General features: G+C 40.7%; 1 protein-coding gene and 1 non-coding gene across 5 annotated transcripts in view; both read right to left on the minus strand.

Moving 5' to 3' along the window:
- The window catches only part of MAP7 (microtubule associated protein 7), a 169,476-nt gene that overhangs the window by 41,789 nt on the left and 107,811 nt on the right, over positions 1–19,876 (minus strand). For all 4 annotated transcript variants that reach the window (XM_034990751.1, XM_034990752.1, XM_034990753.1 and 1 more), the window contains one exon: positions 13,580–13,657. Coding sequence is in view for 2 of the 4 variants with exons in the window: in XM_034990752.1 (XP_034846643.1) it covers positions 13,580–13,657 (78 nt within the window). In the remaining 2 variants the exon portion in view is untranslated. The remainder of the gene's footprint in view (positions 1–13,579; positions 13,658–19,876) is intronic.
- Positions 18,773–18,879, minus strand: LOC118001649. Its single transcript, XR_004676759.1, has one exon. It is a non-coding gene; the product is annotated as a U6 spliceosomal RNA (small nuclear RNA).

Here is a 19,876-nt window from a genome sequence, read left to right on the forward strand (position 1 = left end):
CAGTCGTTTAACCAACTGAGCCACCCAGGCGCCCACCACTGTTAATTTCTAGCATAATTTTAATATGCTAACAATGAGGTCGAAGAAGAGGCACTGAATTCCATTCTTTGGGAATCCCTACAGTCCTCTAGTTTGGTGTGTTATCCTGATACGATGCCCTCAAAACCAACAGTACTGTTCGTCTCTCTTTTATCCTCCCCGTCAAAAGCCTGAGACTACAGTTGTTTCGACATAGCACTGGTTCTCTGAAAGTATTAAAAGAATTTGGGAGAAAATCCCCAGAATTGATAGTTGCTAAAAGATTGTATTAAATGCCTTACAGATTTATCACACCGAATCAGCTAAGTCATGTGAGAGACTAAAGAAGCAGTTCTTGTGTCTGAAGAGCTCAGACTCTGGTTAGATAAATCTGACTATTAATATCACAGGTGGAATGAAAATACACAATTCAGAAAATTCAGGGATGGAGTGCTTCTTTTCTCCATTACATATACATGGTTCTTCCTCATTTTAGGGGAATACATACCCAACAAAACTCTTTTTTTTTAGTACGATGCTTCCTTGACCCGTGATAACTAAACAGATCTTTATTTATTTTCTTTTTTTTTTAATTTTTTTTAAAGATTTTATTTATTTATTTGAAAGAGAGAGAAATAGCATGAGAGGGGAGAGAGCCAGAGGAAGAAGCAGGCTCCCCGCCGAGCCGGGAGCCCGATGTGGGACTCGATCCCAGGATTCCGGGATCATGACCTGAGCTGAAGGCAGTCGCTTAACCAACTGAGCTATCCAGGCACCCTAAACAGATCTTTAATATGAGCTATTAACACTGTTGGCAAAAGTGTCCAAACAAAATTTAAAGCATAAACCTTGAGGATAATACATGGCGTATAAGTTAAAATGTTATTTTTTAAGAGAAAAAAAATGAAAATTCAGAACATTTCAATTTCCTCTAAAGGTTTACTATTAAAGATTCTGCATTTCTGCTATCATTAAACCTTTCCAAAGCTGTCCATTTAAGGAGACAAGTCTACTGAAAGCAATCTGAATTGACTTTACTTGGGTAAAAAGACGGAGAATCCAAGATGAGTTTGTCTTGTGACATCACTCAGGGTGGTGGCAGAGAGAACTGGGTTTTCCCAGCAGCCCTGCCACTAATGGGTGGTGAGATCTTAAGACACATTCATTTGAATTTTAGTTTTCTCTTGCCTAAAAGATGTGGAAATTGATTTTCAAGATTTCTTCCAAGTTTGAAAGCCCACGGTTCTAAAGAAATTCTCAGGCCCAATTGAAAATTTACTTTAAGCAAAAGCACATAGAATATGTTCAATAAAGACTGCCGAGTGAATAAATAAAAACACTATGAGAAGACACACTGAAAGTAACAGATGGGGAACATAATTCTAACAAGTTTTAAAGGTGAATTGACTGTGATCACACACACTTGTGCATGTAATATCTTCTGGTTTCCTGTGTGGGAATACCTTCAACAGGCTTTCAATGATACTACATATTTTAGTTCATTTAAAAAGATGGATTTACAGTGACAGACTTCTGTCAAGCTTAAACAGTACAAAATATTAAAAGGCAAAATGAAGGTCTTTCTCTAACCCCAGGCCGTCTTGTATTCCACTTTTACCTTCTGTACAAATGTAAAAGAAAAAAAAAAAAAGTAAAAATCCATATATACCATAGCATAGTACACCTTCTGCTCGGTGTCTTGCTTTTTTCACTGAAAATATATCTTAGACATCTTTGCATATCAACACATAAAACATGACTCCAACAACCTTTTTAATGGTTATATAATATTCCCTTGTCCATATCTTATTTTATTTTATTTTTTTTTAAGATTTTATTTATTTATTTGACAGAGAGAGAGCCAGAGAGACAGAAAGCAAGCACAAGCAAGGGGAATGGCAGGCAGAGCAGAAGTAGGCTCCCTCCTCCCAGCAAGGAGCCTGATGTGGGCTCGATCCCAGGACCCTGAGATCATGACTTGAGCTGAAGGCAGCCACTTAACCAACTGAGCCACCCAGGCACCCCTACATACCTTATTTTATATAACCAGATACTTATTGATAGATTATCTAAGTTTTCAGAATTTTACCAATTCAGACCTGGGGTGACATTGTACTATCATAACCATCTCTGGATACGTGAACATATCCATGTAGAATTAGAATTGCTGAATCAAAGGGAATACACACTTCAAATTTTGATAGCTATTGTCATACTATCCTCTGCAGAGGTCACACCAATTTATACTCCACTGACAATGGATGAGGATCCCAGGCAGAAAAAAGAAATGGATTTGTACCCTGAAACCTGGAGACAGGCAGAATATCTATTCCTTAACTCTTAGCTTTCCAACTACATAGTCTCTGACTTTTATACCCCATGTTGAGGAAAAATTCAGAGTGTTTGAGGACATTTACAATGTAATATTTTCTTTTCCTGTAAGATATCTCAGAAGCCAAAAGACAAAATAAGAAAAAAAAATATTTATGGAATATTTTTTTTTAAAAGATTTTATTTATTTATTTGAGAGAGAGAATGAGATAGAGCGAGCATGAGGGGGGGAGGGTCAGAGGGAGAAGCAGACTCCCTGCTGAGCAGGGAGCCCGATGCGGAACTCGATCCCGGGACTCCAGGATCATGACCTGAGCTGAAGGCAGTCGCTTAACCAACTGAGCCACCCAGGCGCCCTGTTTATGGAATATTAAGAAACTATTTTTTCAAAGGTAAATTTGTAAAATTAGAGTTCATCAGTTCACAGATTAATTTTCCTTAAATAATGGTTTTCATCAGGCTACTTTTTTGCTCATGAATATTTGAGATTATTTTCTCATTAAACGGAAACTCCACTGATTTCTAAAGTCCTCCCTAAACTTGGCCTTAATACCCTTCTGTGGCCTTATTCTGCATTGCTCTCCAAAATGGCCTCTTAATTCTAATTAGACCTATTTCCTCACTGCCCCTCCCAAACAACCCATGCTTCTTCCATCTCTTTGCTCCTATCGTCGCTCTGTTGAGAAAGTTGCCATCGTTTATCCAAACTGATCCATCCTTTAAGGCAGTGGTCTTACAATATATTTCAGAATCATATTGGGGGGTGTGTAGGGGGAGAGTACTAGTTAAAATGCAAATTCCTGGGCTCTAACCCTCATATTCAGATTTACCAATTCTAGAATGGGGCCCAGGAATCTGAATTTTGAACAAACCTCCCAGGTGATTCGGGGTGGTCCCAAGCAGTCTATGATGGCATTTGGAGGAACACTGCCCTCAAGGTCTTCAGGAGTTTTGACTCTTCCGGGGGGTCAATGCTGCTCTTATGACATCTACCAGACTTCATTTCTTCTATTCTGATTTCTAGGTAGCAAAGGTTTTCGTTGCTCTCCCTCCTCCCCCCCGCCCCCACTCACCACAGTGCTTTTCGTAACTAGAACATATCCAGGGGTCTTAATAATTACTTCCTGTTCATTGGGAACTACTTCTTGATTCATTCACCCTAAGGGTGTGGTCTTGGGCAAGTTACTTAACCTCCCAATGCCTCATTCTGTCAGGGTAAATCGTGAATAAATATAGGACCTTCCTCATAGGTTCACTGTGAGGAGTAGAAGAAGAATTATGCTTAATACAGTTTTAGAACAGTTCTCTGCACTTACTAAACATTCAGTAAATATTAGCTATTACTGCCAAATTTTTCATTGTCATCATCATTGTGATTTCAATTCTGAAAATTAAAGGTGTTCTTAAGGTTGTGCTATAAATCACAACAGGCCTAGATGTTATAATTATAATAATAATAATAATAAATTTTATCTCAAATAATCTTTTAAAGGAATAATATTTCTTTATCCATCAAGCTCTAATTGAGTTCTACTTCAATTTTCTACCAGGAAGTGGATATCCTATTGCAGCGCCCTTAAACACTTTTACAGAGATTAGGCAAACAACGGTGAAACAGCAAACAACACTTCTCATGTGATTGCAGAGTATGCTGGTGACTGCTAGGATTATTACCAAGTGCAGATCCTGGACCATGTGCTCTTTTAAATTGAAGGGTAATACACAAAATATTTCAATTATTTAATAAGAACTGAAAGTTAGTTTATTCTAAGAGGTTTAGTTATTTAAAATATTCCCTATGGATGATACGTAATGTCAAAGTCTTATATTTTCTCATTCAGAAATAAGAGTTTTGAACACAAGAAAATAATCAACAAACTGCTATGGACTGAACTGTATCCCTCCCCTCCTCCCCCCAAATTCATATGTTGAAGCTTTAATGTTCAATGTGACTGTATTGGGAGACAGGGCCTTTAGGAGGTAATCATGTTTAAATGAGGTCATAAGGGTGAGGCCCTAATCCAATAGGCTTAGTGTCCTTATAAAAAGAGACACCAAAGAGCTCACTCTCCCTTTCTTCATGCTCAGAGGAAAGACCATGTGAGAATAAAGCACACATCTGCAAGCCAGAAAAGAGGTCTGACCAGAAAGTGAGCTCTGCCAGAACCTTGATCTTGGACTTTACAGTATCCAGAATGATGGGAAAGTAAGTCTCTGGTTTTTAAAACCCCCAGTCTATGGTATTTGTTAAGGCAGCCCAAGCAGACTATTACAACAGTTTGTTCTTATTTAAATCATTAACGATCACTCATTTCATAGATGCAGCTCTATAAAAGGAGAGCATGTCTCTCCTTTGAAATGAAATCATAATGAATGAAAAAGAATCATAATGAGTATTATTAACCTTATTCTTGTGAAGTTTTCATGTTTCCCTGGACTCTGGGATCATAATATAAAATGAAATGAAAACACACTGTAGCCCCTGAAATACTGGGCATCAATAAATCAGTCCCATCCCTGAGCTGCTGTCACCAGGATTATACTCTGACGACACTAAACAGTATGTCAGTACCATGCAAAGGGGACACTGTCACAGTATGACCGTGCCACACAAAGGAGAAATCCACTATCAATTTGGACTCCATTTAGAAACATACAGTGACTCTTGTACTAAAAGGAATTTAAAATGAAAGGCAAGGTATTGTAGTGGATAAAGCACACCTCAGGCTTCACAGGAACGAGAGTCTACCCTTAGGCCTGCCACTTACCATTTACATGCCACTGAGCAAGCAAGTGCCTTGTGTGGTCTCGCATCCTCAAACTGCAATGGCGCCATCTTCCTGAAAGGGTCTAGGTGGGAGTGCTCAGCCCAGTGCCATGTACGCAGTAGGAACTCAGTAAATGTAGGTAATTATCGGGAGTGAGTCTTGACGACAATCAGACTAATTCCTGCCCTACTGCCATAGCTAATGGGAAGAACAAGGTAGGACAGAATACCCGTGGGCTGGGTGACTCCCAGTCACAATCAGCAATCTAGTGCCTGGGAGTCACCCGGTCCTTCTGAACCAGCTTACATCTGTGTGAGTGCACATGTCACCACCACGTGACGGAAAGAAACATGTGACATTCAGGGGTAGCACAACGTTATCACTTCGCCTCTGAAACATACAGAGCGGCTGTCTCAGTTTCATATTAAGACACGGAAGGATTTGGTCACTGGTAATACCGGACACAACATAGCCAGTAATATCCTGAAGAATCAGAAAATGACAAGTGCTAAATATCTGAGTTCAGGATTTTGTTCTGCTACTAATTTTGTGTGACCTTGGGGAAATGAGCCAACCTATCTGACCTCTAAATTAGAGGGTATGTACGAAATGATCTCCAAGATCTTTTCCAATCAACTTCCAGGACTCAATTTTTTTTTTTTTTTAAACCTTTGAGGAGGTGTGTGGGATTACAATTAGGTTTCCTTTTGTTTTTATTTTGACTGTTAACATTTTCATCTTTATGCTTTATCTCAACAATTATTAAGATTACTTGCATTTCCAGTTTTAAAGTAAATCTAAAGATTGTGACTTGCAAGCCAAGTGACTTGCATTAGGCCTTACTGTTAATTCCAAGCTTTCTCAACTAGTCATTTAAACTCTTCTTCCACTCCCCTCTCGCTGGACTAGGATACTGGAGAACTGCCTGGTAACAACTGTGACCTTGCAGGATGCCCACCACACTGTCTCCTGCTCCCGAGGGGCCCTCCTACTCCACCTTCTTCCCTGCACACAGCAGGTGGCCAAATGGGATTGAGGGGCTGAGATAGCAGTTTATACCTTGGAAGACCAAGAGCCTTCCCCATACATGGGCTGACGGACTTTCGATACAAGAAAGTAATACTACCCAGGACTCCTGTCTTCAGGGCCAGGCTTAAAGGAGTGTGCAGCCTCCGCTACAGTAAATGGAGTTTTGCTAAAGCACACAAATCAACGGTGGTCCTTGGAATCTTTAAGTTAGGACCTCAACCCTAATCCACTTTCACTTCTTAAAAAACGCTGCCATCCTCCTCACCTGGCTGCTTTACTGAGCTCTGCCGGACCGGGAAACACAAACAGCCCTCTCTCCCTGTCTCCCCCAGCTCGGAAACATTAGGGTTCTCCAATCCCAGGCATGTGAGTCAGTATCTGCGGTGTCACGTGGCCGGCCATCCTCATCTTTTCACCATCATTGCCGTGATGTCTTCAGTTCTCACTTTGTGCTGACACCAAGTGATTGCAGGCATTATCTTCACAGCCACACAATGAGGTAGACACTGCTATTAAACTCACTTTATTATGAGAAGTCTGAGACACAGAGAAGTGATGTAACCTGCCTGATGTCTCACAATAAGTCAGTGGTGGAACTGGAATTCAAACTCTGGACTGTGCGCTTCTGGAAGCAAACAATGAGCCATTATGTTGAAGGACATGATTTGCAACACCTCCCAGAGACTAAACTGCTGCTCTAGTTTGGGAAAGTTGGTCATCCGATGTGAAGTCCCTGATCCTCTAAGGTCACTCTTAGCCTTTATCATCATCTGTTTCCAAGAACCCTTACTTTTCAGAGATTAAGATCTTTTCATCTTCAGCCTCAAAGGCAAAGTCAATCTGAGAGAAAGAAATAATGGCTGCTTAGTCACAGTGATTCATTCATTTTATGGTAAAGCTTCAGCCTCTGAGTTACCAAATCCATCCCGCAACAAGCATTTATTCTTGCCAGTCCTGAGCTTGACTCATGATACAGCTGCTATGGTATGCGCTAACGTCCGCATCCCTCCCACTCCCGGGTACTCAGATCCCTTAGCTGTTCAGAGCCTGCCTGACAGCCTTAAGGCTTTTGTACTCTACGTTCATTAAGTGACAACTTCAGCAGACCAGATGCCAAGATTAACCACACATCTGTCAAACTTCTACCCAGTAGCAACTGGGTTTAGAAAGACTACTTTCCCAAAGCTTATATTTTTTTTGTGGATAGTCTTGTCAAAACCAACAGCTGTGCTAATCGAATAACGTGACATGTGAGATCACGGGCAGCTTCACTTATGACTTTAATCGGTACAGCATTATTGGTTGTTCACTAATTAGTCCTAGTCCCCCATCAACATTTTTAAGATGAACACTCAAGCCAGGCTGAAATGATCATTTATCTCTTGATCACACTCTGATTAACAACGCTGTCCCTGTGTTGACAACACACCGTGATTAAGGGGATTCAAAAAAGAAAAAAAAAAAAGGCAAGGTAAAAAAGCTATGACTGGAAGGGTGAAGAAGTCTGGTAAAATTACCCACAGAAAGAAACTCAAATATAAGTTAATTGACATTTGTTTGAAGGTCAAAATCCTTTTTATATTATCTTGGTGATTTCTAACACATATGACAGATCTCTTGCACAAGTTTGAACTTAGCTACAAAACTCCTATGAATAAATAGAAGGATAGATTTTATAAACTCAAATTTTCCTTCACGAGCTATACGAATCAATCATACAATTCTCTGATAATCTTTCAAGATGTCACAGAACCCCAGAAAGCCCCAGTTGGGAATGTGACTCTATTCGTGCCAATACTTCAAATTTAATCTGTATCATTTTTAAAAAGGGGACACTGTATCCCCCCCAAGCACAGAAGACTATTCACCTGCTGAACATTCCTTAAATATTCTCTTGAATTTGTCAACATATTGTAGGACTATCCGTTTTATAACACATATGAAAATCCAACAGTTTTAAGGCACAACTATTGTATAGACGACCCTGGTAACCTTGTTCCTCTGAGACAATGGTTAAGAATAAGAATCCAAGACTTGTTTGACTGAACTATTACAAGGGCAGGTATTATCTGATAATTTGGTAATGTCTTAACAAATTTGTTGTACACCTGCTGCATTCATCTCTGCTTATATTAACATGCATAGAATTACTACTACTCATTTAACGTTCAACAACAATGGTTAGACATCGACGATGGGCCAGGCACAATTAATGGGTACTGCGCTACAGAAATGACAAAATGACACAAGTACTTTCTCTTGTGGAGCTTATATCCCAGTGGGGGCAGACAAATAATAAACAAGTAAGTAAAAATATACACATGCTTGGATGTTGAGAGTAGTATCAAAGACATATTAAAGATATGCTTAAATATGCTCTGGCTGAAAGAAAATCCATCTATTCCATCTTTCTAGATTCTCTCAGCTCCTTCCTTTTTTTTTTTTAAGATTTTATTTTATTTATTTGACAGAAAGAGACACAGCGAGAGAGGGAACACAAGCAAGGAGAGTGGGAGAGGGAGAAGCAGGCCCCCCGCCGAGCAGGGAGCCCGATGCGGGGCTCGATCCCAGGACCCTGGGATCATGACCTGAGCCCAAGGCAGACGCTTAATGACTGAGCCACCCAGGCATCCTCTCAGTTCCTTCCTTAAGCTAACTTATCACAGTGTAAAAATAAAATAAATGCCATTCTATAAAATAAATTACATTAACAATTATAGCAGGCCTACACAATAAAAAGTACAACCATGGTGTTAACTTGCTACTAAATGTGATAATGCAATGTATAATGTTGTTTGGCCCATTATTATTAATAATATTTCATCAAAGACCGCAGAGTAAGGAATATCCGCAAATGTTTACATGTCTGTTTAATAATTAGTACCATGCCATGTATTGGGATACAAAGAATTAGCAAATTATAGTCAGTCACACCCTTTAAAAGTTTAAAACATACGAACCAAGAAGTTACATAAAATTCAACTAGGAAAAGTTCAGGAGAGCATACAACAGCATTAGAATGAGAGCTAAAATACGATGTTATGCAAAATAGACTGTAGAGCGAGAACATGATCAAATTTCCAAAAGGGGAAAGGCCATGAAGACTAGGAAGGGCTTCAGAAGAGGGAACAGCACCAACTGCAACACAGCTGGAGAAATGCAGTACATCGGTGAGATCGTTCTGGTGACCAAGACCTGAATTTATGAAGCCCTGGACGAGGAGGATAGCATAGGCAGCACATTTAAAGGCAGGACCTGAGATTTATTTTGAAGATAGCGCCAGCTATTCTTATGACTAACTGGACTGAGGGACAGAGAGAATGTGGCGACTTCCACCTACCTACTAGGCAAGAGATGGCTGAAGGTCCAGCTTGAGGACTAGGCTGAGTCCGACTCACCACTGGTAACTTCAAGTGGCCCAATAGGCCAGGGTGGAGACTAGTCAGGGCCCAGTACTGGGACACCAAGGAAGAGAAAAAAGTGTTTTACAATGCAAAAGATCCAACAGCTAAGACTGGTGGTCAGAAAGACGCCAGTGTCTCCAGCAACAGTACAAGTACCAAAAACAGCTGAAAGAAATTACTTCTTGGGGCCAGAAAAATACTGGTGCAATTGATCGGGCCACAAAAATTACCCAGAGGAGTCGGTTTTGGAATGAAAGTTGATGAGCAAGTTAGTTGTACAGAAGCTGACTTTTAGATAATGGGGAAGCATCTACTACCTTATGAGCAAATGAATGTGTAGGACCCATTTCATCAAAAAAGGAGAGTCGAAACCAATGAGAACAAATGAATTTTTTTTTCCCTTAGGAAAAAAGATTAAAGCGTGGAAGAGAGATGGTGAAAAATGATACAGAAGTTAAGAGAAGAGAGTTTGAAGGAATGGCCTGAAGAGAATCAGATGGAATAGAGTGGTTAGGGAGATTCCTTCAGGTATAAAGCTTTTAAGACAGAAAAATAAAGCTTTCACAGTACGTGTGCTCAACCAAATGGACAGAACAGTCCCAAATATGAAGAATTATACCTGGGTTTATGTGATAAATTGAAGGATAATGTAGAAAGAACAAGCCACATGACATAATCCTACCATAAAAGCATTATAGCATGACTCAGAGATTTAACCCACAGAAAGTTATTAATAGGTCCTTTCTGTTTACAAAATAGTACAAATATGACATGCCCACCCAAAACAAAAAGAACTTTATTCTCCCTCTCTACCTTGCTTTTTCAAAACTGTGGATTAAAACAAAAATTTTTAATTATTTCAATGTCAATTTCAACCTACATCCAACAGTAAATAATCCAATCTCAATGGCCAATCATTTAAAACTTTGCTTTGTTGGAATTTATGGAATGGACTTTTTTTTTTTTACTTGAAAAGCTTTAAAGTTTGAAAGCCTGGTAGCAGTTGGTATTACCAACTGTTTTTGTTTTTAAAAAGCACAGTCCAGAGAGCTGTTACTAAGTGACAGTCCCTCACCCTTTCTTTTTTAAATATTCCACTGCCATTATAGTTTCTGCAAAGCACAGTTGAAGGGTAGTTGCTCAGGTGTGCCCTTTGATTTTTAGTACTAACGATTTTTTTTAGAAATCACCTTTATATACTGTAAGGCACAATTTAAGTTAGATGCTAGGTTTTAGATAACACTTCTACAAATATATTTATGTGTGCTTACATGTATGTTTATTCATGTGTTTATGAAGACTGAAGAGAGCCTCTCAATGTTTAGTTGCTGCTGTGATGGCTTAAGTGGAAAAAATTAGGCAAAAAGACATTGCTTTAAAATTTAAAAAGAGGGGCGCCTGGGTGGCTCAGTTGGTTAAGCGACTGCCTTCGGCTCAGGTCATGATCCTGGAGTCCCTGGATCGAGTCCCGCATCGGGCTCCCTGCTCAGCAAGGAGCCTGCTTCTCCCTCTGACCCTCCCCCCTCTCATGTGCTCTCTCTCTCTCATTCTCTCTGTCTCAAATAAATAAATAAAATCTTTAAAAAAAATTTTTTTTAAAAGAAAATGCAATTAATGCAAATAAAAAATAAAAATTAGGACTGATGTATTTCATGAAAACTGTGATTTTTGACAACAAAAAAAGATCAGAATTAAGGAAACCATGATATTTAACACGGCAGGGATAAGAAGAAAAACTATGTATATTATATGCTGGCTCACTAAAACAGTCCAGGTGTAGTAACAGGATAATACAATCACCTGAAAATTACTTTGACCCATGTAATATAATCCGCGGAGCATGATGAGTCTCTTTAGCAAATGCCTTCTCCCACCTATCCCTGTGTCACTGTTCTATAGTCTCTGTCTCTTCCATCCTCCTAGATAGCAGGTCCACATCCTCTAGTGGGGAACTCCAGTGGCACGTGATTCCTGCAGGCTGGTTAGGTGCTTCTATGGGTTCTCACCGACCCGTGTGCACATCCTTTCAATACCACCTCATATTATAATTGCTGTAAGTTTATCTCCCTCCCCACTACTCTGCAGCTAGCCCTTGAAGGTTGGGTCTCAATCTCTATCTTTTGAACACTGTACCTGGCAAACACGGTTTTCGAATTTAAAATTAGTAAGTTGTGTGCTGCCCTGTGGATATGAATTAAAATATGGGGCTACACCTTAAGACAAAAATCGAGCCACTCAACATACAAAGCTAGGCAACTTGCAGGAGACTGTGCAGGCTCAAAGCTCTAGGTCTTATAACTTCATAGAATAAGAAGTGAAATCATTTTTGTTTGACCAGCATGTTCATACATTCCACAAAAACAAAAAACAAAAAACACCAAATAGTGCTTGGCTTTGAAAGACAAACCCAAACAGGAAGGTATGTATGAGTTAATGTGTAAAAGCTAATTCACAATGGGACATAAATCATAAAGGAGTCTCCTGATGCTCTGGAGCTACTTCTACTCAAGCAGATAGGAATCCATGTTGCAACTCAAAGGGGAGATTGGATAGCGTTAAGACCTGACCCACCAGATGAGGCAGAGAGGGGAGAGAACTCAAGTGCTCATGCTTGGATAGATCCAAAGACAGTGCAAATACCAGCCATCCCAGAGCAGTGGGCAGTTTCTTCTTTTTGCTTATCTGGAATCTCTTTCTGCTTGGGTAGCTCTGTCTTTTCCTCTGTTCTGATCTACTTGTCAAACCAACCTGAATCAGGGAGCAGTGGGCATAGCTCCCAGGAGGAAGATAGCCAGGCTGCAGAGTGCTTCTGGAAAAGCATCAGCCTCATGGCCACAGAGAGCCCTGCTGCCAGGAATCTACCCGCGGGCAGGAAGCCTGTCAGCCATAGGGAATTTCAAGCCTGGGCAGTAAGTCCAGGCACAGAAAGGCGGCAGAGCTCATTCCCTTCCACCAAGTTGTTGAAATTGGTGTGGAAAAGACCTTGGCAGCAAAAGAACTGACCTCGCATGCCCATTATGGCAAAGGAGAGGGAAAAAGGCCTGTGTTGGAAGAATTAAGTAATGGCAACAGACTTCTGAAAACCAGCTTCCAGTCAATTTCACAAATTTGGGTTGTGGACTAGAACAAAAGATGGGGCATAGGTGCTGGGTTCTCCCACTGAAACACGAATTCTTATAAAATGCGGTGGAACTCTAGAAAAGTTATGGGTCATCCCCTGGGAATATGCTGGCCACCTCAGTCAGTCCTAGTTTTAAATGACAGAGACATTCTGGGAACACTGAGACATGCTAACTGGACATTTCATCTTTCCAAGGTCCTTAAGGAGAGTATCCTGTTTTAGCAGTTTGGCATAAATGGACATCAAAGTAAAGGAGGAGTGAGCACTAGCATCCTTGCTCAATGTTCTAGAAGACAGTGGTGCTTTGATCTTCGCTTCCCGGTAAGGTCGTCCTCAGGACACAGCTCTCCAGGTGATGGTACGGCCAATACCACAGTTGCTAACCTTTCACAAAGACCTTAGGTAGCAAAGAAAAATCCGACAGCTCAGCACTAGGTTTTGCACTTTTCTTGGCAGCATGCTGGTTGCATCTGTCTATAAATTCAGCAGCAGCATGGTTTTATCATGGAAAGTAGGACGTGCCCTAGCAGTGTATATGCTTATGACTGTTCACATAAAAGAGAACCATAAGCTTACTGTCCTTGTTTTGTTTTTAAGCTGTAAAAGATAAGCTGAGCCATCATGCCTGTCATATATACATTCTCTCCAGTGCCACATTAAACAGTAAAAGAAGTGAAAATGACCCTAATCCTGGGCTGGGCTTTCCTGTTACTTAAAATTTAGTCCTATGTGTCTGTCACATACTCAATTCTGTTTCACATCCACCTGTACAACTCATAAAGGCAGAGAGCGTGGTTATTATAGTGATGTCTGGGTGCTCAATGGTAAGTGTCCACTAGCCTCGAGGTGAAAAGTAACACCTCAACAACAGCGTCCCTGAACGATGAGCTGAGGCTGGGGATGGATACCTAGCTGCTTTTCGCGCTCCTCACGTCGCTCCCTGGCCAGTCGCTGCCGGTCGTCCACCCGAAGCACGGGAGGAGGGTCTGAAAAGGAGGGAAAACACATGAGCAGAAGAGCAGATTTTCTCATGATGATATAGTTTGGTAATTATCTTTTTGTCTAGTAAATTCTATGAATAAAATATTACTATGTCTTACAACTGGTACACAGGACTATAGTTTCAGTGATATACTTTATTATTACAATTTTTTTCTGGAATTTCCAAGCATTTTTCTCCCGTTTAAAAACATTGTATGAGAAAGTAGATCCTAAGAGTTCTCATCACAAGGAGAACCCCCCCCTTTTTTTCTTTCCCATATCCATATGAGATGAGGGATGTTAACCTGACTGTGGTGATCATTTCACAATACAGGTAAGTCAAGTCATTATGCTGCATGCCTTAAACTTACAGGGTGCTGTATGTCAGTTCTAGCTCAACAAAAATGGGAAACAAGTTCTAAAAATAAAATAAAAAGACACACAGCCCGCCCCCCCCAAAACCCATGATGTAAAAACGTAACTGCAGCCTTTTGACTTTCTATCCAGCAATATATACAATGCTTTGTGTTCCTAAGCTAGTGAACTTTTATCATTTTTATTCTTTAAAAAGTCTGTTCCTCAACAGCAGACAGAATCGTAAGTGAATTTCTATTGGATAGAGGTTCACCAGTTGGATGTAAAAAGTCCAGCTCTGAGGTCACACACACAAGAGTTCACTTTCTGTTCTCTCACCCGCTATGTAAATTTGGCTGAGTTACTCACCAACTCTCTAAGTCTCAAGTTAATTAGGGCATGGGTTTCATGGATATTTTTTTAAAAGATTTTATTTATTTATTTTAGACAGAGAGAGAGAGAGAGAGAGCGTGCACAAGCAGGGGGACTGGCAGGCAGAGGGAGAGGGAGAAACAGGCTCCCTGCTGAGCAGGGAGCCCGACGTGGAGCTCAATCCCAGGGATCAGGACCCAAGCCCAAGGCAGATGCTTAACTGACTGAGCCACCCAGGAGCCCCCTGGATTTTTATTTATTATCTACCAAATGAGAATAAATAGAACCAATCTCACCTCACTGTAAGAACTAAATGAAATACTTGAAATGGCATTAATTATGGTGCCTCACACATAAGCCTCAGTTAACTCATTCATTCACTGAACACAGGTTGAACATCAACTCTGCACGAGGCATCATTCTAGGTGCCAAAAAGAAAGCAGTCAAGAAAGAAAAAAAAAATCTCTGCCCTGGTGGGGACTGCATTCTACTCAGGGAGAATTTTATAAACAGGCTAAATAAGAGATATAGAATGAAAAAAAGGGGTTGGGGCGTCTGGGTGGCTCAGCTGGTTAAGCGTCTGACTTTGGCTCAGGTCATGATCTCAGTGTCCTGGGATGGAGCCCCACTCGGCTGCTCTGTGCTCAGCGGGGAGCCTGCTTGTCCCTCTCCCTCTGCCCCTCCCCCTCCTTGCACGTGCTTTCTGATAAATAAAATCTTTAAAAAAATGAAAAAGGGGAAAATATACTGAATGTTAGTTTGAGATAAATGCTAAGGGGACAACAAAGCAACAAAGGGGATTGTGACATGGCAGGAAGGGGGATGTTTAACATTTTAGACAGGGGCCAAGGGAGGCCTAACTGATGTAACTTTTATGTGCAAAACCCTGATGGAAATGACACACACATGTGCAGATATTCCAGGAGATGGAAAGCAAACACAAAGGCCCTGAGATTAAGAGCACCTAATGTGCTCAAGAAACGGGTAGATCTAAGAGCCTGGAATGGAGTGAGATCGTAAGCAATGGGGCCAGACACACGAGGGCCACAGCACTGGGCTCTCTGGTCACAGTGGGGACTCTGGATTGTACTCGGAGTGAGACACTGCTGGGGGTTTCCCAGTAGAGAGCTATACTAACGGGTTCCCTCTGCTACTATACAAACAAGCAAAATAATAATAATGATGATGGGGCGCCTGGGTGGCTCAGTTGGTTAAGCGACTGCCTTCAGCTCAGGTCATGATCCTGGAGTCCCTGGATGGAGTCCCGCATCGGGCTCCCTGCTCAGCAAGGAGCCTGCTTCTCCCTCTGACCCCCTCCCCTCTCATGTGCTCTCTCTCTCTCATTCTCTCTCTCTCAAATAAATAAAAATCTTTAAAAAAAAAAAAAATGATGATGATGATGATGATGACCTTAAGATCAGGTTTATTTTCTCCTGTCTTAAACTGACATATTTTTTAAGATCTCATGTTAAAAATAGAAACCTAGTGGGACAATATTTTAGACAGCATGGTAGTGCTTCATCAGCAAATCTAAAGGCCCTCCATCCCAAAGGCCTCTTAAATGTCACAGAATTTGTACATCCAGGGGAAACAGAAACTGTACAAAGGCCCATCAGGAGCATGCATAAACCTGGCAGTGAGAATCATGAGCAAGACTAAGTGATGGTGTTTTATGCTTTTCCTTCCTTTTAAGGTAAGATTTTTAAAAACTGGTAAAAGGACCCCTCAGTAGCTCACACTTTTTATGATACTTCTCAGATTTACAGATTATTTATTAGATTTCAAATATTGTTTGTGTAAGAAAATATAGCTCCTGGCCCCAAAAGGTTTACTTCTGAAATCTGAAAATGGGCATGTGGACTCCAGCTCAGGCACCCGGTTATGGGCCATACACGGGGGTGCTTTACTGTCATTTGTTTCTGGTGAAAAGAAATGATAGCATGGCAAATGCCATTCTTAAGAAAGAACTATCCGAGAACAAGTCAAAATGAAGTTAGAATAAACCTTTAATGATTACCTACCACTTAAGTAATATTCATTAAAATAATGAGGTTTACCCGTTCATAAACACTTAACTATAAAACTCAAAAATCAACTTTATTTAAAAAGATGCATAAGCACATCACAGAAAGTCTCCATAAAATAGTTTAGGGGCGTCTAGGTAGCTCAGTCAGTTAAGTGTCTGATTCTTGATTTGGGCTCAGGTCATGATCTCTAGGTGGTGAGATCAAGCCCTGTGTTCAGCACGGAGCATGCCTGAGATTCTCTGTCTCCCTCAGCCCCTCTCCCGGCGCTCGTGCTTTCTTTAACTAACTAACTAACTAACTAACTAACTAACTAACTAACTAACTAACTTTAAAAATTAACTACTTGGAATTATGTTTATAAATTCTGCCACAGACTATCGATATGAAGGATGTGACATTTCTAGCTTACTTTCCAGTACATGCCAAATTACATGCAAAATTTTGAAGAACAATTCTGAAAGGAAGATTTTAAAAACAACATATGGGACACACACACCATCACCCTCTTCTAACCCAAACCAACCCTGATGGCCCCAAATCAATAACTGTTATCAATAACCCAATTACGCACTATAATACGCAGTTGGAAAAATAGCACAAGAGGTGATTTCTGTAATATTATTTCATATGAAGATTATGCTCATCACATGTAATAAACCGCATCCTGCCTGATCATATAAGAAACAAGGCTGCACATAGTGCTGCACAAATATATCAATTAATCACTATAAATAAGGCCGATGCTTATATGTCCAATGATTCCCACTGACCTTCTTTTGAGATCAGTGCTGAAATGATAATCACTATTACTTTGGAATCAGATTTTGAGGAAGTAAAGACTTAGGGCATGGTGATTGTGATATGCTAGATGATTTTGATTGGTTTAGGAACCTGGCATTAGAAAATATTGAATTGTAGAGGGACAAAGGTATTCAGGTTTTTTTTTTTTTTTTTAAGATTTTATTTATTTATTTGAGAGAGAGAGAATGAGAGACAGATAGCAAGAGAGGGAAGAGGGTCAGAGGGAGAAGCAGACCCCCCGCTGAGCAGGGAGCCCGATGTGGGACTCGATCCCAGGACTCCAGGATCATGACCTGAGCTGAAGGCAGTCGCTTAACCAACTGAGCCACCCAGGCGCCCCAGGTTTTTTTTTTTAAGATTTTATTTATTTATTTCTTTTGGGGGCGGGGTAGAAGGAGAGTGAATCTCAAGCAGACTCTGTGCCGAGCACCCTGAGCCCGATGTGGGGCTCTATCTCAGGGCCCTGAGATCATGACCCTGAGATCGTGATCTGAGCTGAAGCCAAGAGTCAGATGCTCAACTGACTGAGCCACCCAGGCGCCCCAAGGCATTCAGTTTAGATTCTGTTTCCATCCTTCTGATTACATAGAGAGAGAGTCACTCTGGTGCTAGAATGTCAATAATACTTATAGCAGATTAAAGATGGTGTGAATGAGGGTGGGGAGGAACAGAGCCTTTTGTTTTGTTCACTGCTTATTCCCATCTGCTAGAAAGGAGAATATTCAGTCAGCATCGGTTGAATAAAGGAGCAAACAACCTTTGCTAACTTTCAGAGCCTTTAAACTTCCACTAACATGCACCAATGGGGCAAACAAACAGCAATCTTGTATTTGATAATAGATTAAAAAGAAAATTAATGCTAAGCAGTCAGTTTTCATAACCAAAAACTGATAAAAATTATCTTTCAAGCTAGATTTCCAAAAATGAAAAAATTCAATAGTTCCAAGTAAATAGTGAATGTTCTAGAATTCTCCCTCTCCATCCTTCACATCACTTTACCCTGGAGCAAAATCAAGGTACAGGAAGTACATGAACATTATGAACATTTCACATCGTTTCCTGATAGATCTAACACTGTCAGAAGGAAAAGTTTTCAGAGCAACAGAATATTGCTGCACTCTGCTTTCAACCTCCTGCCGGGATGACTGAAGGGGGGGGTGGCCACCCAAACTGGGGCACTTTTAAGGGTGACAGGAAGTGCTCCTGATATTCTGTCTTCGATGACATGCATGAACCTGGACCACAAATGAGAACTCAGTGACTGTCGAAGATAAGAAAATCAACTCACACTGACAAGGCTTGCTCAAGAGCTCACCAGTCTGACTTCTATCCGAACAACTACTGTTGATACAATAAGTAACTTCATCAGGGCTTTGCATTTTACAAGCACTTTCACAAATGTTATCATTTCGTTCTTTACAATAGCTCTATGAGCTGGCCAAGCACTTATTCCTTCAATGATGAGTTCTCACGCCTGTTTTCCAAAGGAGAAAACTGAGGGAAATATCTGTGACCAAGGAAGGTGGCACAGTGAAATGTTAGAGCTAGTTCTTTTTTTTTTTTTTTTTAAATATGGAACGCTTCACGAATTTGCGTGTCATCCTTGCGCAGGGGCCATGCTAATCTTCTCTGTATTGTTCCAATTTTAGTATATGTGCTGCCGAAGCGAGCACTAGAGCTAGTTCTTAAAACCAGATCTCTTGCTCAACCCCGGGCCCTTCTGCACACCATGGTACCCAGGGAGTCATCGTAAGTGGCTTGATGTAGCGGCCAGAGAAGACCTGGAGGATTCCAAGGCCTGCATTCCTCTGCGACGGAAATGATTTATAAATGCTAGTGCAGTTATTAGTGGCTCTTTTAAAGACTTGTGGTGGAGGAGGGCGCCTGGGTGACTCAGTTGGTTAAGTGACTGCCTTGGGCTCAGGTCATGATCCTGGAATCCTGGGATTGAGTCCCACATCGGGCTCCCTGCTTAGCAGGGAGTCTGCTTCTCCCTCCGACCCTCCCCCCTCTTGTGCTCTCTCTCTCTCTCTCTCTCTCATTCTCTCTCTCAAATAAATAAAATCTTAAAAAAAAAAAAAAGATTGTGGTGGAGGGTGATAAAGGGATAGGAATTAAGAGGGATTTTTTAATGAACTTAAGTTTCTGGTTTTTTTCAGGTATATACAGTTCATGAAGAACGTACCAATGTTCCCATCTAATCAGGTCACACTCTGAATCATTTGGAGGCAGCTGATGGCGTCCTCAAGAGCCATCACCCGCTCTGTAGACATGGACAGATCGGTGACTTTACAAATGGTCTCTTTCAGTCTGGGTCCAAGTATTCACAGCTGAGAGTACTGGTCTTTCCCAGTTAACACGAGACATATTATGCCCACACTTATAAACCACAAGGGCCTTCTATACATGTTTTAAGGATAAAATATTAACAACTTGAATGTTATTAACATCAAAGAGATGTTCTAGAGTATTCCAATGAATTTTAAGTTATCAGAAGGTTAAGGATGGAAAGACATTTAAGTAAAATTTACTGGGTTAAAAGAGACCCCGAGAAATCATTTGGTCAGAATGCCCATATCAGGTTGAGGGCAATACTCAAAATATTCAAAAATTTAGTACTTACTTTACTCCTCCCCACCCCCCAAGTTCCAGAGAATGAAAATTAATAAA

This window comes from Mirounga leonina, unplaced genomic scaffold, assembly GCF_011800145.1.
Source record: "Mirounga leonina isolate KUSES-001 unplaced genomic scaffold, KU_Mleo_1.0 Mir_53, whole genome shotgun sequence".
NCBI lineage: Eukaryota > Metazoa > Chordata > Mammalia > Carnivora > Phocidae > Mirounga > Mirounga leonina.